The sequence below is a fragment of the Aythya ferina genome (genome assembly GCF_964211825.1).
Source record: "Aythya ferina genome assembly, chromosome: 12".
NCBI classification, from domain to species: domain Eukaryota; kingdom Metazoa; phylum Chordata; class Aves; order Anseriformes; family Anatidae; genus Aythya; species Aythya ferina.
Window position 1 is genome coordinate 11647170 of NC_140308.1, and position 22381 is coordinate 11669550.

The 22381-nt window shown below is 49.2% G+C and overlaps 2 protein-coding genes across 3 annotated transcripts; one reads left to right on the top strand and one right to left on the bottom strand.

The window, feature by feature from the left end:
* The first annotated feature begins 675 nt into the window (after positions 1–675).
* On the top strand, positions 676–8864 carry ARL2BP (ARF like GTPase 2 binding protein). 2 transcript variants are annotated; one of them, XR_014697282.1, is made up of 8 exons: positions 676–814; positions 902–1023; positions 2871–2932; positions 4188–4294; positions 4667–4752; positions 5600–5696; positions 6732–6898; positions 8645–8864. XR_014697282.1 is itself a non-coding variant. In XM_084533639.1 (7 exons), the coding sequence occupies exons 2-7, from the start codon at positions 983–985 to the stop codon at positions 6810–6812; spliced, it is 474 nt and encodes a 157-aa protein (XP_084389765.1). In that variant the 5' UTR covers positions 676–814; positions 902–982; the 3' UTR covers positions 6813–8864. The 2 variants fall into 2 exon arrangements, 1 of the variants encoding a protein (XP_084389765.1); XM_084533639.1 differs by having other exon boundaries at positions 6732–8864.
* Positions 8865–9800: 936 nt separating this feature from the next.
* Positions 9801–13401, bottom strand: PLLP (plasmolipin). Its single transcript, XM_084533444.1, has 4 exons — positions 13234–13401; positions 10825–10998; positions 10515–10634; positions 9801–10439 (listed from the first exon to the last, which is right to left on the bottom strand). Exons 1-4 carry the CDS (start codon positions 13369–13371, stop codon positions 10326–10328), a joined length of 546 nt encoding a protein of 181 aa, XP_084389570.1. The 5' UTR covers positions 13372–13401; the 3' UTR covers positions 9801–10325.
* Positions 13402–22381: the final 8980 nt, after the last annotated feature.

Here is a 22381-nt window from a genome sequence, read left to right on the forward strand (position 1 = left end):
AACTCTGCCTTAATGGGTGCCAGGAACCTCAGGCCTTTGGTTTCCCCGGTGAGGATTAACTGAGTAAAATGTTCAGAAGTGCCTGGGCCTCCTGCTTAACAGCAGCTGCTTCTTGTGGCCCGGGTCCCTAAAGGCTTCTCGGTGCCCTGGGGAGGGCAGGAAGGGCGAGCAACCCCAGAAGGGAGACGTGAGCTGTAGCGAGTTGTGCGTTCGCAAATAAAACGTCTGTAAGACTGCCCAGCCTTCGCTTCTTTCGCCTTCTCGGGGCTGCGAGGAGGCAGGGGGAGACCGTTGGGGCTCGGGGGACCCCCAACCGGGCTCCGCTCGGGGCCCTGACGGGAGCTCCCCCCCGCCACTGCCGGGCTCCGGCCTCCGGGGCCCGGCCCCGCAGGGAGGCAGCGGCGGGAGCGACCCCCGCCGCCCGCGCTCTCCCATTGGCTAGTCTCGCGAGGGGCGGGCCCTCCGCCGCAGCCTCCGCTCCGTGATTGGCTGAGGCGCGGGCGGAAGGAAGCGTTGCCAAGGTAACGGCCGGGCCGGGCACGGGGGGATGGAGGCGGGCAGGGGGCGGGAGGTGCGGGCCCGGCCGGGCTCTGAGGGGCTCTGAGGGGCGCAGGGCCGGGGGCTGGGGGCTGGGCTGGCCCGAGGAGCCCGGGCTGGAGCACCGTGGGAGGCGCAGGGCCCTCGCACCGCCCGGAGCTCGCCTGAGGGCCAGGCGGAGAAAGTTCCTCGGGAATTTGGGTTATTGCAGAAAAGAAGCGGCGATAATTTGGGGAGAGCTTGAAGCTTTTGACATTCCCGCATCTAGACATTAAAGGTTTAGTGCTGATTTGTTGTTTGAAAACCCTTGTGGTAATTTAAAGACTGAATTTTTATTAACGCTACGTTGCGTATTGTTCTTTAGCTCTTCCTCTGAAAATAAGGAGCGACCACTGACAGCAGCAGTGCAACGGCTTCTCTCCCCCATCTGGTAGCGTATGCGGTAATGATGGAGGCTTCGGATGAGGAAGACTTTGGTGTAGCCGTGTAAGTATGCTACGTTCTGTACAGATTTTCAGTAAACTATTTCCTAGTTAAAATATCTTAATTGGAATGTAATTACAATAATTAATTGACACCACAGTCATTAGCAGGTACTGCCTCGTAGGAGAACGTGGACACAGCACAATGCAAAGCCCCAGGAGGGAAAAGTTCAGAGTTTAGATGAAGAGCAAACAAATACAGCTCAGTGAGTGCAGAACCAGACAGACCTTGCTGCGTGGTCCCAACAAATGCCGAAAAATAAAGCTGAAAACTGTTCTCTGCCTTCTCTTTAAATTCATAATTCCTCGTTCCTTTTCAAGTCCATATATTGTCTTATTTCACAGATTTTAACAAGACAGTATTTCTGTGTGTTTGAATTTGCCTCTTAGATGCTTCTACAGGATCTCAACCAAATTTTACTGTGGTAGATTCTAAGATGCTGCTTTGCCCCACATCTGTCTGGCCAACTTTTCTCCTAAAGCCTGTGGGAGAAGGGAGTGTGTGCCTATGCCTCTGTCACTCAAGTTCATAGATTTGGTTCTTTTGTCAAACCCCATGGACTAAAAGGCCTCACTTTCCCTTGCCCACACGTCAGCAACACAGGTTGTGCTGGCCCAGATGTGACAAGGTTTGTGAGCATGTATTTGCTGTGCAGATGTAGGTGTGTTGTACAGGGAGATGCAATCGCTGCTGTTTTGGAACAGTTAAAATTCACAAACTGAAACTGCAGCTTAAATTAATAGAATAAGCTATAAAATCTAAGCTATAAAAATGATGGTAGTGCTTATTTGCAGGAGAAAATAATAAATTATCCATTGCAAAGTCTCCTATCTTTACACATAAATGGAAAGCGATAACCCCTGTTGTCTGAACATGATGCTTAGGTACGTAATGCTGTGGCTGTTCTGTGTAAACTCCTCTTTTGGTGGTGGCATGCCCTCTGGTGGAGGAGCATGCTTTTCCATTCGCCGGGCTTCTACTCTTCTTCAGGGTTTAACAGATCGCAAACGTTGCTAGAACATCACCTGGTGATCAGATTCATTCAAACATTTTGCCTGGTCAGAATGAGCCCTGTGGCTAGGCAGTTAAACTGCTCTTGGATTCATTTCGCTGACTGTTGTTCAACAGCAAAACAATGAGGTTTTTAAAATTGAGTCTGAAAACTTGGTCTGAGTGGTCTGCTCTGATTTATTAATGAAATATTTGAGAGATAATAAAGACAAAATTAAAATTAATTTAAATGGTACTTACGCTGATCAAAGCTAACTTTTTTCTTGAAGACAAATGTCCTGTGGGGTGATATGTCAGAAAAAAGTTTCATCTGCTGCAGAGTGTAGGGAGAGTTTAGTCCACTACAGATGAATTCTGAATGTGATGCCAAGGAAATTCTGTGGATTACCTGATGTGTCTGAGCAAGCTGCACAATAACAATAAAATAAGCAGAGAGATCTGGGGTCCTGAAATGCTGGTAATAAAGGTTTTTTCCCTGGATGACTTTATATCCATACCAGTGTTTAAGACTTGCTCGTAACAGAAGGGCCTTATGAGATTGTGCCCTTTATTTGTAGCACGGAGAGATGTTTCTTGCATAAGAAAAATGTTGAAGTGTCTTCCATGATATAATACTTGTACGTATTAAATGGTTCTAGAAGATCAAGTATTGCAAAACATTCTCTAGAGTGCCTAGGGTTCTGTCATCACCATGTAGACTTATGCAGGGAAAAGAGCAGAAGTAAAGCTTGTGGTAGCAGCCTGGATTTATGGGATGGATAATACTTAATTTGCTGTTATAATTATTACTTATATATTGGAGTATATGCTTATGCAATACGGCCTTTCTCTGCTTTCAGCTCCTCCCCTTCTGATGCGGAGTTTGATGCAGTTGTTGGGAATCTGGAGGATATTATAATGGGTAAGCTCTGCAAGCAGTTACAGACAACAAGATGGGTGCTAAAAATACAGCAAGCTGCTCATCTGGTAGCCAGACTTAGGGAGCCAAAATAGCCCCTGCCTCCTTTAGGGCAACTTTCTTCCTTTCTTCTCAAGATCAGTAGCTTGGTGCTGTAGTACCTGGCACCTGGTACTGCTGCCTTCTGCAACTGTAGATGTTCTTTAAGTGAAGATGGGTGTCATCATGTTTTACCACTTTTCCCTTTTGAAGGCTAACCTTCTGAGCTGATTTTGTTTCATGCAACTTCCATGTACGTGTGCACCTGTAATGTGGCAGTACCTGTTGGCAGGAGGAATGTTGAGTGGTGCCAGTCTCACCATGTGAGCTTAGGCAATGAAAAGTCCTAAATTCTTAGGGCTGTAGTTTTAAGCAAAAAGTGTGTGTGTGCTAGGAAGCTGAGGATGCTAAGAGAATTTATGCTGATCAACTGCTGGCTGCTTTGTAAGATCAGTGTATAATATTTCTTGCCCAAATCCTTCACAGAGTTATTGTAGTTTCTGCAACCTCAGTTTGCCTGGCGATGCAATTGAATCTAAAGAAATGATAACAAATCATATTGAATGTGATAGGGTTTAGATAGCTGATTCTGGCGTATTTTGTGTAAATTTGATGCTTGTACCTCTTCTGTTGAATTTGTTGGTAGCCTGCCAAGTTCATGTCCACATCTAGAAAAAAAATCTTCAGTAATTGAAAATAAATCTGGGAGTTTCACTGGTGCTCCTTGAATTCAAGGGAAAAAACAATTTTTGTAGGGGAAGAGGTATTCATTTTATAAAAAATACAAGTTCTTGATGACTCAAAATCCTGAACTAAAGGTGGTTGCATGTAAATAACCTTATTAACAAAACAGAAAAAAGTCTTCCTATTTTAAGACTGAGTGGAAATGAAACTTACAAGGAGTGATTGTAGATCTTGCTAGGTGGACATGTTTGTCCTGTGTCATTTGCTGCCAAAACATGGGCTGATGTGCTGCTGCCACGGTGATGTGACTCCCTTCACTGAAGTATTGCTGCTCTCTCTTATCAGCAGCCTCTCTCTTATCACAGATGGGTCAGACACTGGCTCAGCAGCAGCTGTGGTACTGATGTGACTAACTGCACATGTGCAGGGCTCTCTAGTTGTCTCAGGGAAACAGGGGACTGGTGAATGTGGGGTTTGTGTTAGAAAAAGAATGACTAAACTCCTAACTGTATGATGTCTTTTTGTTGTGGTCCAGATGATGATTTCCAGTTAATACAGAGGACTTTTATGGAGAAGCACTACCAGGAGTTTGATGACTCAGAAGAAAACAAGCTCATCTATACTTCTATTTTTAATGAATATGTAAGATACTTTTTCCTATTCTTTGCACGTATTGCTTTTTTGTTATTCTTCTAAGGAGAGTGTCAGGTCTTGTGTTTCCCTCCTTTATAAAATATTGGGTTTACATGGAGCAAAGCCTACTAATTGCCCTCTGTCTCTTTTTTCGAGCACTGTCAGGATCTGTGAGCCAAAAAGATACTTTCTGGAGCCTTAGGTTCCTTTCTCTTTGTTCCACCTGAAAATTTACAAAACTTTTCATCAAAACATCTTTATAATTCTTGAATAGAAGTCTATTGCTGTAGTAAACAACTTATGTTTTAAGGGTGCATTACAAAGTTTACTCTTTTCCAGTTGAATTCTTTACCATGTTGGGGTATTTTTTATATTTTTTAGATCTCATTAGTAGAGAAATACATTGAAGAAAAATTACTTGATCGGATTCCTGGTTTTAATATGACAGCTTTCACAATGTCATTGCAGTAAGTCTTCTGCTTTGATTTTTCTTGGGTGTGAATTATATACATCTCTTTTTTTTTTTTTTTTTTTCTGTCTAGATTAAAACTTAGGTTTGACAGCTCTTCCTTGAGAAGGAGGTTCCTCCTTAGTGGTGGTAGTAATACAGTTCATGTATGCAGTGCTACCGACTGACCCCTTTCCTTGTTTCCAGCATGCTTTGCTATTCTAAATTTTAGAGCTATCATGCTGAAATATATTGGGTTTTAAGGGATAAGACTAGAAATCAGTATGAGAACACCAAATATTTTTTTTCTATAATTTTTTTCGACAGACTGCTGGTAGACTAAAAAAAAAAAAAAAAAAGTCAACAACAGCTGCAACAAAAAACAAACAAACAAAAAAAACCACCCTTATCCAAACCTTCTTTTACTTAGAACTTTAAAAACAGACTTTTTATTATGCTCTCTGTCTCTGTGGGCTATACCCTCTTTTAAGTAAATCAGTTACTTTACTAGTAGTTGTTTATGAAGCTATCAAAAAGACACATTATTTCTCTAGTTTTGAATAACTAAAATAAATGCTAGTTGAATATTAGTTCTTTTGACTTGCAGGTCATGTTCTTTGTCTGGTTTCCTAGGACTGGTTTGATACCCTTACATCTCGTATTTAGATAAATATATTAATGCATTTGATTTGGAAATACTACATGGTAATATTTGTCTAGAATTTTGCTTTATGAGAGGCCTATAATATTCTTATTTAAACGTTGATACTGTTCTACTTGTCCTGGTAGCACTTCTAATCTCTATTTTAAAATAATAATTTATTTCACAGACCATTTTCTAATTCCCCAACTTCTTCTGTCTATAGACAGCACAAAGATGAAATGGCAGGTGATATATTTGACATGCTTCTCACATTTACTGACTTCCTGGCTTTCAAAGAAATGTTCTTGGATTACAGAGCTGTAAGTATGTCACATTGTTTATTTTTATTGGTTTAACAGCTGTCGTTTTTGTATAGCTCTGCCTGAGAGTACTGAAGGCACTATTACTAAAGCAGGAAACAGCATTTATTCAACGGTTATACAGGATCAAACGAAAAATAACTGAGTGGCTATTGAACTCAAACTGCACATTTAATAACTTCTACAAAACATGGATTAAGTTAATATGTGGAGAAACTCATGCTTTTGCATCTTTGAAGGCTGATTTCCATCTGAACATGAAAAGAAATGCTTTTTTATTGTGAGGATGAGCAAGCACTGACACAAGTTGCTCAAAGAAGTTGTGGAGTCTCTGTCCTTGGAGACATTCAGAGGCTGGCTAGACATGATCCTGGACAGTGTGCTCTAGGTGGCCTCACTTGTGCAGGGAGATGGACCAGATGACCGAGGCCCTGGCCAGCCTCAACTGCTCAGGTGTTTTGTGGTATTAATTTTTTCCAGACAATCCAAAGTTAGCTTTCTGAACTTATTCCAAATGTATTTCTCCTCTCTGGCTGGGCTGGCTCCTGTCTGCCTCCTCCCCTCACCCCTTCAAGTTTTGCAAAAATGGAAGCAGGTTGAGGAGACGTTCTGTGTCTCAGCAGCCGGAGTAGTTTCAGTTGGGATTTGTGCTTTTGGAGACACCTGAGAGGCAGACTCACAGAAGCTAGATTTCACTAGTTTCTCAAGCACTGTGTAAATCTGTTGGCTGGGTATTCTTAACCAGATGTAAGCAAGATGCTGCTTTGAGCTGACATACAGCTGGCAAAATGATGCAAAAGTACTTAGTCCAGGTTTTCTTGCACAATCTTATGCTGAATTTGATAAAATGCTCAGATAAGAATTTTTCAAGTCTCACAGCAAGCTGCATGCAGTCATAGATGCTCAGGTAACATGTAATTTTATATTGATTTAACAGGCAGAATATGAATTTCCCGTTTTATCTTTTGAATTTAAAAGCCTGATTATTCCAATGCAGCACTGAGGCAAGGATTTCTTTTTCTCGTATTTTTATAGGAAAAAGAAGGTCGAAGTCTGGATTTAAGCAGTGGATTAGTGGTGACATCATTAAACAAATCATCAATATCCTCCTCCTAGAACAGTTCGTGCACTACTTTCCTTTTCCAGATGAGTGCTGCTGCTTTCATTTGGACATTAAAACACTAAAGGTCACAAGAATCAAGGTGCTGTTACACGATGAAAACTCTTTCATCCTCCAGTCTCTGCTGTCACATACCTGATCCTAGAAACACATTGGTATTCAATAACCACAGAAGAAAATTTCAACCCTACCCCTGTAATTATTTTTAATAAGCACATAGTATTTGTGTGCCGTTCTAATTGTTACACATAGTGAGAAGCTCAGCTGAGGACAATAGATAGGGCTGTACGTGTGTTTTATGGGTTGACATCTTAATCATCTTCCCAGAAGGCAGAACTTCTCAGAACCAAGAAGGCAGTGTGTCTGTCCAGCTCTTGGAAGGACAGATGCAAATACATAATGCTGAGTTTCTCCTTGTCAATGCCTTTTTTTTTTTTTTTTTTAAACTTTATATGATCTTGCGTGTTACAGCTTTCTAGCAGAGGAATATGTTTTAGTATGTAGATGTTCCAGCATGAGACAGCCTCTCTGCTCTGTGAGAATTGATGTGCTAGTGTGCAAATCTGTCTGCTCTTTGGCTAAAGTCTCATCCTTAACGTGTGAAGTTCTCTGGTTCACTTCTGTTCAGGCCCCAGCTGTTCTACACTGAAAAAATAACCGTGAAAAATCCAAATCTGGCCTATGTCTGTAGTTTCTTACCTTCTGTTTGGCAGTGGCAGAGCTGTGTTCGTTCTAGTACTGTAAGCATGATGGTAGATTGGGCACAGCCTTGTTTACCATCATGTCATTTACTGCATTTGATGCAAATGCATGCATTTGTGCTTGAACTGTTGGCAACGTTAACAAAGCAACACATTTTTCAACATGAGTTGAAAAATAGATGAGTTGCTTGCTAGTGGAGCTGTAGCCTTAAGCCTGTCACAAAATCCCAGCTGCATCTCTGATGGCACTTGGAATTAAAATGTATTTGGAGCTACAATGAGCTGCTGTTCTTATGCTGTTCAGACACATTAAGCAGCAGATTAACGACATGCTCAGGCAAAGCAAGTCCATCTTTAAAAGCGTAAGAGTAGGTAGAAACACAGAGTGCATGACTGATGCCACAGGGGAGATGCACTGCAGCAGTGGTGAAGGTGCTGGTTGGCAGCCTGATGAGAACCTAGATGGAGCTAAACTATGGCTGGGCCATTACCAGTTTTTGTTTGTGGACAGGATGTCTACCAGAACAAATGAGATGAAATCCTCTTCCTGTTGACCTCTGCCAGACATTTCAACAGTACTAAAACTAAAAATGCAACTAAAAATGTTCCTGATGTTTTTTACGGGAAATATATTTTTTTCTTCTTTTTCTGTTACAATTGCTCTAGATGATTTTGTAAAATAACAGCAGTCTGAATGAATACCTCAGACAGTTCCTTACTGGAGGGAGTTTGTTGTATTTTAAGCAAGTTCTCTTGTAATTGTTATGGTTGAATTCATATATTGACAGGAACTTGTGTCTCAGTGTTAACTGTATACCAAAGTCACTATTCACCATTTCACAAAAGTGTGGTGCTTCATTTCTTGCTCCTGATAAATCTGTACTATTCTGCTTTCTTAACTCACCAATTCACAATTTAGCATTTTCAGATTAATTTATTTTGTGAAGTAACATAAGTAGCATGTTAAAATAGCTTTACCAGCTTAGTTGTGAGGTGGGGGTGTAGTTAAACTTTCTGTATTATGAAGCTTTTTCACAACCAAATATTCATGCTGTTTGTAGGTATTCGGGTGTATCGATAACAACTCATAATGAAATTTTTTGTTGTTGCTCCTTTTTCAATTTTAGACCACAGTCTTCACCACAAAAGTTTGCAACAAAACTCCCCCAGTTTGAGTGGAGCCATTCAGACCAAATCCTTTCTGCTTCTATACTGCTCTTCTACATGTGAAGAATATACTCTGTATTTCTCATCTCTCTGTGACGCTTCCATGACTGGTCTCTGCCTCGATGTGTTTTCCATCAGGCAGAGGGTCTTTTTTAAGACATTAAATTTCTATATATGATGGACTATCTGTGTGCAAGTCTGACTTTACTTTTTAAGAGTTTTAACTTTGTCACAAAAATTCATAAAGATGCTAATTTTCTCACTGATTTTTTTTAATGTGTATTTATAGCTGGTAAAACCTGACGCTTCATTTACCCCACTCTTCTTCCACAGCAAATTAAAGCAGACCTGTCAGAGGCTAATGCAGTTTATTCAATCCCTTTTAAATTCCTGCCTTTCATTAATGTAGCAAAATTTCCTGAGCCTACCTCTGTAGACCAGTTAAAATTAGATCCATGCGAACAGGGTGTGTGGTAAGTCTGCAGCATAGCTTACTGTGTGACAGCCTTCTGTAAATAGATTTAATTTATTTCATCTGTTTCTACTAGCTTGTAGCAGAAGGATGTGAAAGAAAACGTTGCTGTGTCTGGCTGGGCATCAGTTCTAGTTCTGACAAGTGCCAGCCCATCTCCAAGAAACTAAAGCTGAACTTGTCTCCAGCGCGGCATGGTTCTGTGCTCAGGTATGGGTCAGCCTACTCTTAAGGCTCTGACCTTGTGTTTGCTCCCAGAGCATTTCCAGCCTTCGTTTAGCTTTTTGAAGACCACCTGTAGCTAACAGACATAACTGCCTTGCTAATGCAAATTCTGAAAGGGAAGTGGTGGAAACATTAACTGAGTGCCTTGTGCAGCACCGAGACCTTTGTGTGTACAGGAGGGAGCACAGCAAAGCCTTTGCACTCCTCGTGTTCTTGTGCTCACAGTACGTGCATGCAGCAAAGCAACGTGAACACCGTGGACTTTGTGCCTTCTCCCTGTGGGCTGGGTTGTAATGCCTGTACACACTAGGGAAATGGTGGTCTTCTGGGCCGGTGAAATCTCCACTGCCCATTCTGTGGATGTACCTGCCATCTTCTTTCTCATAAAAAGAGATTTATTTTCTTGACAAACTCAAATGTTGGATTTCAGATTTTTATTTAAAGCATAAAATTTCTGTTTCATTTTTTAAATCAATACAGTAATAGTTTAGATTTATTCCTTGGCTTAGCTCTGCCCCCACTGATACAAGTTAATTGCACTTATTTACACTGGGGCTGCAAATGACCAGAGACAGGAACCCGAGCTTGCTTTAGTGAGTTCTGGTACTGGAGTCTGCCAAATGAATCCCCTCAGCAGTGCTGCTCCAGTGAGGATCAGGTTCCTCTGGGGTGTGTGAGGGCAGGAACAAGTCCCAAGGACAAGCAGGAGCTTCAGCCTCCGGTGAGCCCCCGGCCTCCTGGTGAGGCTGCTGGTGATGGCACCAGTTGTGGTGGGTCTGCGCTGTGGACACATCAGCTAGAAGCATCACCTGAGACCACAGAACAGCTTCCACAGGACCCTGGCATGTGGGCCACTGCCACCACTGTCCAGAAGAAGCCCTGGTGGCACGAGTGGCTTGGTGACGTGCTGCACTGAGCCACCCTGCCCAGGTGCACGCTGCTCTTCATGCGTGGTTGGTCACTTGGCTGGTGGCCGCGTTGCTGCCGAGTCCTTTCCAGGCACGGAAGCTGAGGAAGGTGCTCACCCCGTAGGCGAGCATCACGAGGCAGGCGAAGAACTGGAAGAGGAGCACAGCGACGTGTGAGCGCAGTGGCTTAAGCACCTCAGCCCTCGCCTGCGTGCTTGTACTTACAGACGCTGCAGCTCTTCTGTTGTAATCCCACTGGCGCCACGAGGTAGGCTGGACGGCTGCGGAGCACGTTATGAAGGCGGTGATGTACAGAACGGTTGCTGTAGCGTTGAAGATCATCAACTGGGGAAGGCAAAGAAGAGGCGGTGAGGTCTGCGCTCTGCCTTACACCCAGCAGCCTGCGCTTGGAGGCACTTCCAAAAGCTTAAAAAGCAAAAGGTCAAAAGCAACAACCTATTGTAACAGGTTGGGTTGGGGCTGTCCTGAGGCACTTCCCAGGGGGGATGCCCCTTGCTCATGCTCGGTTACATACCACGAGGGGCCAGGGGATCATGTAGAACTTCAGAGGAAGCTGCAGGAGGTAGGTTATGAAGAGGAGGACTGTTGCTACCCAGAAGAAGATGGACACAAACATCACCCAGCCGTACGCCGCGTGGAGGTGGTAGGTCGTGTCAGCAATGAGAGCCCACACCAGGAGGCCGAGCACCTGCAGGGTGGGAAGGGGAAAGTGTTCAGGTGGCCATTCCTGCAGGTGTAGGAACTGGGTCTGCACATCCCAGCTGCTGCCTCAAAGTGTCACCACTTGAGGAAGCTTGGGACATGGTCTCCATCTGGGACCCTCATCACTTGGGGTCACCTTGCTGCAGGTTTTGGCCCCAGGAGCCAGCACAGGGATGTGCTGCAAGTCAGAGCCAGTGAAGCCTGGACATCCCTGCCACCAAAGGTCCCTTCTTGCCTGGCTGCTCCGTGCCAGGCTGGCACAGCACTGGGAATGTGACCTGGGCTGGATAAATCCAGATGTGTGGTGGCTCCTGGGGCCCCAGCCAAGCCATGACGTCCCCCAGGTACAGCATCACTTGAAACAAAAACACAAGCAAGCTTCTTGCTGCTGTTGGGTTAGGTGTGGACTGGTTTGGTTCGGTTTACATATCCTGTACAGCTTCTAGGGCTCACCTTTCGCATCAAGCAGGTTTAACTACATAATTGTCGCATCAGGTGCCTGCAGGCTACCTGCAGCATAATCCAGAAAAAAGCAGTAGCTGAATCTGTTTCTAATGCTCAGCAAGAAATAAACAGCTAAACAATTCCTGATGCACATACAAGTGTCAAAAAAAAAAAACACAGGATTTTTGTTTGCATTTCTAAGGGACCACGTGGACCCTGCATCTGGGGGCTTTTACACCTGGCGAGCTTCATGCTAGAAGAAACATCACAAGAAACAGCTTTAGCCAAAGACAAGAGCTGGTCTTTTCCTGGTGACGTTCCTACTTTCCTGCTGGGGAACTTCCCAAAGTTGGACTAGATGATCTCAGAGGTCTCTTCCAACCTAAACAACTCTGTGATTCCAAGTGCAGTTGCGCAGATCCCAGCATGCGTGGGCTGTCCAGCTCCTGCACCACTGAAAATCACAATACCAAAGGAGAGGTCCTGCCTGTGAGGGCTTCACCAACTATCATCCTCGCCCTGGCATGACTGGAGACCGCATCCGATGGCTTCCTCATGGGCTTGGCTGGGAATGGAGGTGCCAGCCTCTGTTTTGGCAGAGCCGGGTGAAGCTGGCAGAGAGCTGCGGGCCCATCCACGGGGAGGAGAACGGCCCTTTGAAAGCAGCTGGCAGGGCGCTCACGCTGACGCTACCACCGTCTGCGTTGCTTATTGTCATGCTGGAGACACAACAGCCTTTGTCCCCCTGTGCACAAAGCCTTGGTGCTCGGCTGCTGTTGCCTCCATCGGGACAATGCCACCTTTTCTTTCATGTTGGTTTCTAACACTCGTGATCACAAAAGAGGCGTTCAGGAGAAACTTGGATAGGAAAAAACAAAAACCAGCGTGTTCTGGCAGCAGGAGATGGTGTGTGCGAGCTGCCTGGAGCTCACTGCCAGGAAGAAATGCAGAAGCCCCTAGAGGAGAGGTTTTGGGGAGCTGTGCAAGCACATGTAATGCTGCTGTGGAAGGAAGCAGTACAGACTGAGCAGTGGGCTGCAGAGGTGGTAACGGCAGCAGCTTCTACTGGTCTTGGCACCTTCTCTCTTTCCCCATGCTCCTTAAGGCACCCCCTTGCAAGGCTCTTCCCTGCCCCTTCCTCAGCCCCACGGTGCCAGCCGGTGGGGCAGCGGGCAGAGGGGCACGCACCACGCAGCTCGCCCACCAGCACGGTGCTGTCCCACAGTCCAGGCCCTGACGGGGGCTGCGGGTCCATCAGCTTGTGCCCCACGGGGCTGCGTGCATCGTCCTGTGCCCGGCACCGAGAGCTGCTGCGTGTTGAGCCCAGGCTGTGAGGACAAACAGAAGATGCTTCCTTCAGCTTTGGAGAGGGGAGAAGGGGAAAGGGAGTGAGGCTGCGGCATCTCGGGGTTAGGGATTCATCAGAAAGCAAGGACGGGGAAGGGCAAAGGGAAATCCAGTCTGCTTTCGGCCAGGGCAATGCCACTGAGTACGGGGTAGGACTATCAGCCACTATCAGCTCCCCAAACCCTGCCTATCAGCCTGCAGGGGAAAGAAACCCATTCCAAGGACGTAGGTCGCTCAGGTTGCCTGCACCAGCATTCAGAAAGATCTGGCAGACGGCAGCTCCCTCAGAAAGCCCCGCAAGCCGCACCGCGAACCCATTTCCTCGCCGACGGAAAGTGCGGGCACGGCGGCGAGGCCGCAAGGAGCGGGCAGCACCCGAGGGGTCCACGACCGAGCCCCCCTTCCCTCCTCCCGGTACCCCGGTACTCACGGCCTGGGCGCCCATCAGCCCCCCGAGCGGCGAGCAGACGAAGGCGCCGTCGAGGGCGGCGAGGCGCGGGGCGGGCAGCGCGGAGGAGGCTCCGGGGGAGCCGCTGCGGGGCCGCACGGTGCCGGGCAGCCCGGCCATGCTGCGGGCACCGGCACCGGCACGGCTCGGCACGGCTCGGGCCGCCCCCAGCGCCGGCTGAGGGGAGGAGGTCCCGGGGGAAGCCTCCCCCCCCCCCGCTCTGGCTCTGCAGGGCACGGGCCCGGCCCGCCCCGTCGGGGCGGGGGCTCCCCGGGGCTGCCGCCGGTACAGCCCCACGGAGGGGAGCGGGGTTACGATATCCTTGTCGCTGCAGACGGTGTCTGGAGACCTGGTTCTTGCCCTTGTTGAGCTGCAGGAGGCAGATTATGTCTGCAGCCTGCCCAGGACCCTCTGGATGGCAACATGACCCTAAAGTGCCTCAGGCACTCGTCCCACCTCTGTCAGATTTTCATTAATGCAGATCCCAAGCAGGACTGGACCCAGTATCAGTCCCTGGGGTACATCGCTCATCGCTGGTTCTTGGCACTGCTCCTAGGGACGGGGACGGGGTCCCCGTCGGGGCTCCGCCGCGTGGCACTAAAGGGGCTGCAGGAACTGCTCGGCGCAGCGGGTCAGGATGGCCGAGCGGTCTAAGGCGCTGCGTTCAGGTCGCAGTCTCCCCTGGAGGCGTGGGTTCGAATCCCACTTCTGACAGCTTCGCGTTTTGCTGCGGGGCGCCTCCTGCCTTTTGGCGCTGCGGAGAGAGCCGGGAAACGACCGTAAAACGACAACAACGGAAAAAAAAAAAAACATAAAAGAAACGGAGGGCGCGCGGCAAAAGATCCGCGAGTTGTCAGAAGTGGGATTCGAACCCACGCCTCCAGGGGAGACTGCGACCTGAACGCAGCGCCTTAGACCGCTCGGCCATCCTGACAGCGCTGGGTGCTGCTGCCCACCCTGTGCTACACAACATGGAGCCCGCCCTGCTTCCTTCCCCTTCACCCTTTTGGTGTCCCTCAAGGTCCCTCAGGTCACCACCAACCCCTTGGGCGAGGGCTGAGGGTGTGGGGAGCGCCACAGCTCCCCTCCAGCCCTGCCCAGCTGCTGGGGCTGTCGGCAGCCAAAAGAGCTGCCACACAAAGGGCTGCCCTCCTGCTCCAAAGCCGCTTCACGGCAAGGGAACGTGTTTGTAATTCCCTCACCACCACTTGTGTCTCCCGTGGGGTTTTGCATGGTGTCTGCGAAAGGCAGGGCAATCAATTACGTGCTCCCAAAGGCATCACACTGCTGCGGCTGTCCTCGAAGTGGTTAAACCTCACAAACAGCCTCCCCCCCTCTTCCCCCAAAAGGTCACTATCAAAGGCAGCGGTTTCGGTTTTGGTAGTGAGACAATGCACTCTGTTTTGCTAAGGCTAAATCTGGCGCGTGAGCTAACCTGCCCAGACCACTTCCACCTCCAGACAAAAAACACCCGGTGGAAGTCCCAGCCCAGGGCCTCGCGGGGCCGCCTCCGGGCGCTGACAGGACTGCACGGCGCCTTTGTTCTGCTGACCCGAGGTCTGTGAGGGGAAAACCATGGAGAGCCGCGGCCTGCTCCATGCAATGGTTGCAAGCGCGACTTGGTACCTCACGCAGTGCCGCCATCCTGGCCTCCCGGCACACAACACACCTTGGCCTGGTTTATTTTAGGGTGTTCTGTTTAGTCAGAGGATCCAAGTACATTTAATAGTGGTTTTGTACTAAGTGTGATGTGGTGTGTTTTGGAGAAGTGAGGACTTCTGTGGTACTGGAGGAGGTGGCAGGGCATCTTGAATAATACCACATGCCACCAGCCTGTGCTGGGGTGGGAGGGTGGTCCATGGTCTTGGTTGCAACTCCCTTCTTGAGCTGTTTCTGTAACTTTGGGACTTTTGGGACCAGCACTTCCCCAGGCGGAAAAAAAAATAATGTTTAGAATACTTGAATTGGCAAACTCTGAACTGAGTCTGCCTTCAGCTTCCTACTTTGTCTGCCAATCAGACAAATGTCCCAATGTCCCAGAAGAATTGATCTTAGGCACTTGTGCATGATACTAAGAAAGAAAGTTGGGAAAGTAGCCAGTACAGGGAAAAGGGAATGGGGGAGCAGAAAGGGGAAAAACTACTTCCAGAGGAACAGAGCCAAGAGGAAAAGTTATTTTTTGGTCAGCCCATTGTTCCGCAGTGAAAGTCCCAGCCGCCTCAGAGTGGGCTGCATGGAGCTGTTTGTACCACCAAGGCAGGATGTTTTTCCTGCACCGCAGTAAGCAGGAAATGATACAACAGCACTGAAATCACGGCCACACAGCCTCGTGATCCGTGGGATTTGTGGGTGGATGCAGCTGTGGTGGGATGCGGGACCCACAAGTGAGGTCAGTGCTTGGCAGCCCTGGTGCTGCTACCGGCACCCAATTAGGGGATCTCCCGGTGGCACGGCAGAAAGCGGCAGCAGCGTGTTGTGTTTCAGCAAAGTCACAACAGCCACATGATGGCATTGTCCACTGCAGCAAGAGGCAAAGGCCCTTCCAACTCGGGGAAACTCGGTGGCCTGCAGACCTGGGGCAGACTGATGTTTGTGCCCCTGGGTGCAAGCAGGACCCTTTCAAGGAGCAGGAAAGAGCACAAGGCAGCTGTGGCCCGTGTCACCTTCAGGCCAGCAAGGCTGGGGGGTTGCAGCCAGACAGGAGCCCTGGCCACAAGCCAGGAGCTGTGGGCATCGGGGGTTTTATGTCAGCCATCAGGTGGTGGCCAGGGGCTCACAGGCTGGTGGCACCACCAGGAGGAAGCCATGCAGAGGTGTTCACTGCTGGCAGTGCTTCACCTTTGCTTGAGAGCTTGCTGTTGGTCGCCTGTCCCATCTGTCACAGATCTTGGTGTCCTGGGGGGGGGGTTGCTGCCTAAATGTCACCTCTCCTCCAGAGCCTTGCCAGCTGAGTGAACCCAAGGTGCCCTGAAGGTGCACGCTGGACATGGAGCTGGGACAGCACTGGGCTGCAGCCCGGCTCAGCGAGAAGGGGCACAGGCAAGTCAGCCCTTGCAGCAGACTTTCTTTTTGTCACACAGGTACAAGCATGAACACTATTAGTCACAAGCCCCACTTTTCAGCACATAATGCAATCGGCTCTGTCTCACGGTGAGGAATTATTCCTCAAACAGCATTTTGAATCCCAGACATGCCTTGTTAATCTCTTCTTTCATTCTCCCCCTCTCTCGTGCTGCATCCCCAGTGTTAACGTGAGAATGATGGCCCAGAGCTGGAAAATCCCTTGCCTGTAGCCCCAGCAACCTCTTTTTTAGCTATCTCCAGCCAACACCAGCTGGGCACTGTCCCCAGTAACAGCCACCATCTGTAACCTGTTGCTCTTCTAGGTGACGAGTCAGCTGCACTGTAATTGAACACTCACTGCACATGGACCACAGTAAGGAGCCAGAAGAACTCTTGCACCAAGCAGGGGGTGGTGAGGGAAGTGTGATGGTCCCAGAAAGAGAGTTCGGCAATGACAAAAGCATGTTCCCCAAGGAGCAAGCTGACTCTGGTCCTCTAAATAAGCTGAGGGAGCACATCAATTAGCTGAAAGACAGGGAGAGCACAGAGGCTCTAGGCAAAAGCAGAGGACAGGGAGTTGCCCTGCTCTTATCAGGTGAGGTTCAGCAAAGGCTGGGGTGGAAGAGCTGTAAAAGCAGCCCGGTGACTTCGGTCAGCCAGCTGAGCCAGAAAGCCTTGGAAGGGTTAAGAGGCTGCGTGGAGACACGCCTGTTAGGGTTTATTTTCCTGCTGAGCTGTGTTTGTTGTTCATGTAAAGGCTTGTCACCTGCCCTAAGCTGTACAGGCTCCCCTGGATTTTTCCTGCAGCTCGTGTGCCTCCCTGGGTACGGGCTGTGAGCCCTGTGCAGCGCTGTGGCTTGGTGCAAGGAGCTGCGTAAAGAAGCGGGGTGCTCCGAGCAGGTTCGGGGGCTGACAGCTCTGGTCTGTAGGGCCTGCGGGTGCAGGGCTGTGCTGTCCTGCTTCTGTGAGCAGCTGGCAGGGCTCTGGAAGCTGGTGGGACAGGAAGGCTCCGCTTGGACCGGGAGGTGATGGTAGCCCAGCACGGGGATGTCTGTCAGGGCACAGCACCACTTCGGCCCTTTGGGACTGTCCCGCGGGTGCCATCATCTCTTGTGCGGACACTGCTGGAGGTAGGATTCAAAAGGGCAGAGGCCAAACAGTGCCAGCCCTCCCCCCAAACCCTGGTAGCATTAGTAAGGGTCAGCCCCAGCAGCACCACTGGACAGAGGCTTTCTGGACCTCTCCACCCACTGTCACGGATTAATGGTAAGCTCATGCCAAACTGGTCCCATAGCCACCAGTAGAAGGCATGTGGCTCGCTGCCCTAAGGAGGCAGATGAGCAGCCTTTCTGAGAAGGCAGCGAAAAAAGCTGCTTCTGGTAAGCTCCTTTCTTGGACTGCCAACAATCATGTGCAAACAAGTTAGTTGGAGAAGCGGGAAGTGACACCGTGGAGAGGTGGCAGTCGTGCTGGCCAACACAGGCTGGTGGAGGGGGGAGCTCCCTGCTGCCCCAGAGCACAGGGCTGAGGCCAAGACCTGGCCGTGCCTGCCAGGAGAAGGAGCTGGCTGGGTGGCTGGCATCGTGTGCCCCCAGTTCCTACTGCCATGTGAGGGAGGAATGGGATGGGAGAGGAAGCAGGGCTGCTGCAAAGAGGCACATGCTCATCCTCTTCCAGATCCAGAGCCTGGTCCTGGGCTCTGGCAAAGGTAACCCATCTGAACAACAGCATCCTCCTGCTCCTCACCTCCTGCCTGTGCCCATGAGGGCCTTTGCAAGACCCTTTTTCAAGGAGGGGAGACCCCCCATGTACCACCGTGGCATGAGACACAGCACAGCCACGCCGATGCCAGTGGAAATCCTGGCACCAGCTCCTGCAGCAGCCATGGCCTCCATGGGTGTGAGGGTCTCTGATGTCCCTCTCCCCTCTCTTGCCTGCAGTGCAGTGTTGAAAGACTGCCTTTTTGGGGGTAATATGGTATTTCCTTCTTCATGCCAGCTCTGTGGAAATATTGCTTTCGTGGCTTGAAGCTACTCAGAAGGATTGCAACATCAGGGGATCTCTCCACCTCCATATGAACTGAGCAGAAGCCAGGGGCCTGATGCTTTCTCCTGCATTGCTCTGCTGGGGACAAGGGACTCTTCTCTGTTTAGGAAGATCTTAAGTGTGTTGTTCTGTATTTGTTTCTTTGCATGCAATGCTTTCAACCAACTTAAATGTTGTTTATTATACTTCTCAGCACTCTCCAGGGGACAATTGCAGAATGACTTCTGCTCAGTTTGTGCTGCTCTGGCTGCCGCGGAGAGGCACGGATTCCCACTGCAGGCCTGCACCTTTCCATGCCCCATGTGCAAGCAGCACAGACCAGACCCTGCTGTGCCCAATGTTTACCTGCACCATGGGCTGCCTCTGCCAGAAATGTCCCACTGGGATAAGCCAGCAGCTTGTGGGGCAGGGAGAGGGACTTGGAGAGGGACCCTTTATTGGGGAGTGTAGTGATAGGACAAGGTGTAATGGATTTAAACTAAAAAAGGGTGGATTTAGATTAGATTTAAGGAAGAAATTATTTACCTTGAGGGTGCTGAGGCACTGGCATAGGCTGCCCAGAGAAGCTGTGTATGCCACATTCCTGGAAATGTTCAAGGCCAGGTTGGATGGGGCTTTGAGCAACCTGTTCTAGTGGGAGGTGTCCCTGCCCATGGCAGCGGGGGTTGGAATTAGATGATCTTTAAGGTCCCTTCCAACCAAAGCATTCTATGATAGAGATGTGGCTCATATATGATGCTGCCAGGGAAAGAGCTGCATCCCACAGATTGCAATACACAGCCAGATCCCTGCTACCCACCCGCATGTTGTTGCAGGGGTAAAGAAGACACTCCAGATGTCTGCTTTGGCCCTGGAACACCTGCCAGTGACAGCATGCATTCAGGGGAGCCCACTGCAGCCTAGCTGGCTCGGGGTCCAGACCGGTAGCTGTGGGCTGCCTCATGGAAAAATACTAAGCATCAGCACTTTGCACTGTGTGTTGGCGTACTAAATTGTTCTTATTAACAAGGAAGGAGGAAGCCATTGTGTTCAGAGAAGTGAAAGCTGGTGTGATGTTCTCTGCTACTTTTAAAAATCACATTTTCTAACTAAAGCAGTTCCTTGAAGACATAAACCCTGAAATTGGTAAATACTTCCCAAATAGGAGTTCTGCCTCTGTGAAGACGCTGACTACAGACAGCTCCAAACAGCTGTTCCTCATTTGCTGCCTTTTTCATATGAGAACATTCAGCCATGCAGTGCCAAACATTTCCTGGTCCTCTATTGTTCAATTCTCTCCATCATCACACTGATGTCTCAAGAGCTCTACATTAGGCATGAACAGAGGCCATCTCCAAATGGCCTTTGGCTCTAAGGATCTGTTTCCTGAGTTGCCCTGGCCATGAGAGGTGAGGTTAGGTTGGTTCTGGACTGCTCCAGGCCATACCAGCCTGTGCTGTGACAGACACATAACAACACTAGAAAAAAAAAACCACTGCATTTCTGCAGACTGAAGTCTTTCATTGGTTTCTTGGAGCACAAAGTGCTCTGGGGGAAGGCAGCGTAGAGCACCAACCATTTTGGGTAAATCTGTTTTGTCAATGAGTGTTGTGGAAGAGTGTTTTCTGCACCGGTTTCTGGTGGAGGACTGAGGAGTCACCTCGCCTCTGGCTGGATGACTGCTGTGAGGCTGGCGATGGCAGCTGCAGGACAGAAGGTGCCTGTTCTCCCATGTGAATCCGTACTCAGTTCTGGAGGGATGCTGATGGCTGTTGAGCAGCTCTGGACAGCAGATCATGGTGGGAACTGTGGCGTGTTGACAGCAGCCATGCCTCCAGAGAGCTTCATGTGCAGGGAACTGCGGTCTTTGTGGGGCCTGCACTGAGGGAGGAGTAACCCCAGGTACCAGTACAGGCTGGGGCTGACCTGCTGGAGAGCAGCTCTGCGGAGAAGGACCTGGGAGTCCTGGTGGACAGCAGGTTAGCCGTGAGCCAGCAGTGTGCCCTTGTGGCCAGGAAGGCCCATGGTGTCCCGGGGTGCATAGGAAGAGTGCTGCCAGCAGGACGAGGGAGGTGACCCTGCCCCTCTGCTCAGCCCTGGTGAGGCCGCACCTGGAGCTCTGTGCCCAGTTCTGGGCTCCCCCGTGCCAGAGGGACATGGAGCTACTGGAGCGAGTCCAGCGGAGGGTGACTGAGATGCTGAGGGGACCGGAGCATCTCTCATACGAGGAGAGGCTGAGAGAGCTGGGCCTGTTTAAGAAAAGATGGAGAGGGGAACTTAGTGATGTGTGTAAATATCTGAAGGGAGGGTGTCAAGAGAATGGGGCCAGACTCTTTCCAGTTGTGTCCAGTGACGAGGCGAGAGGGCACAAAGCAGAGCTGGCAGCAAACAGAGCGTGAGCATGGCTTTGATGTTGGTTTCCCTTACACCAGAGGGGAGGTGAGAAACAACGGTTCCTCAGCAGCCCAGTTTCTGCCTAAGGCTCAGGACCCTTATGGTGGGTTCACGTCAGAAAGTTGGGTCTAGGCACAAAATGCAGCTTGCCTTGGACTCTGCTGACCCCTGCTCAACCAGCAGAGGAATGGGAGAAGGTGGACCAGCAGGCATTAGGAGGGGAAAAAGAATCTCATCATATATCCAGAGTTAGAGACCTGGGTCATCTTGTCTCTTTTGCAGTATAAAGACTGGCTCTTCCCAAAAGCTGTGTCCCTGCTCCCTCTTTCCAGCAAGCTTCTAGGACATAGATGAGGAACTCAGCACTATGAACAGCAAAGGATGCTGTTAGTACCTGCTACCTGAGGTGCTGGGCTTCCCTGCTCCAGTTCAACCTAAAAGACCAGCTCTGGAGGTCTTGGGAGCTTCTGAATAGTGGGAAATGCAGTGGGAATCATCAGCAATGTCATTTGATCAGCACTGGGCTACATTTCTTCCAGGTCACGCAAAAGAATAGCCAAGGAGCATGAATTTCCAATACAGAAACACCCTGAAAGAGAACGGCCATGTTCTTGGCTCATTTCTTGTTTGTTTGTTTGTTTGTTTTTGTGTGTTTTTTTTTTTTTTTTTTTTTTTTTGACACAGCCCTTGTTCTGATTGATTTGCATATCACGTTTGCGGGGTTACATTGCTTGTTGTGTTCCAGGTAAATTCCCCAGCATTAGTCACACCTCCCATCCACCTCCGCGAACCTCGAACCTGCGCACCGCTGCAGCACTTGCCTGTGAACAGCCCTGGCAAAGCTGCAGTAGGTGGCAAATGCTGAGAGTGGTGGAGCTGATTTTCTGTTCCTCACAGCAAAGATGGGATCTGACCCTCCAGCCATTTGTGGTTTGGAGCACCGAGCATCCCAAGGTTACTGATAGGGCACCAGATCAGGCTGTTTAGCCTGCCTTGTGCTGTCATCCCCATCCAATCCACAGCAGACCTTCTTTACCCTTTCCTGCAGCAGAGGCAGCATTTAATAGCAGGACATCCATCCTAGTAATGAAACTTTCCTTAGAGCGGAGCAGGAAATGGAGCCAGACAACCCAAACTCCAGCCTCGCCACTGATCTGTCTGGCATGAGTCTTGGAGTCCGTTTGTGAGTGCTAATCATTGAACCTGCAGGTGTGTTAGCACAGTCCCAGGCCCAGCGCAGTGTGCTGTGCAAAGTCCTTCCGCCCATACCCAACATCAGATGTGCAGAGATATGTTTGTTCATGTTTTTTCCTTGGCCATGTTTCAGATAAGACTGAGGGCCTTCCTTCTCTCTAATCTTTAAAAGATTTAATGGACCCTGGCAGCAATCCAAGCTGACACCACCTCTGGGTGCTCGAGCTTGCTGGTTTATAGCCTTGTGCAGCACGGACCTACGCTGCCATGCTGACTGCTGAACCTCAGGTAGTCCCTTACAGTGAGAGGAAATGCTGTTTTCAGGAGAAGGCTGTTATTCATCTGCCTTCATAGCAATAAAGAACTAAGGTCTGCTGTAGATGCACTCAGATCTGTACGAATCTGACTGTGGAAACGGGATGGTGTTGCACCAAAATCTTGTCATTAGGAAAGG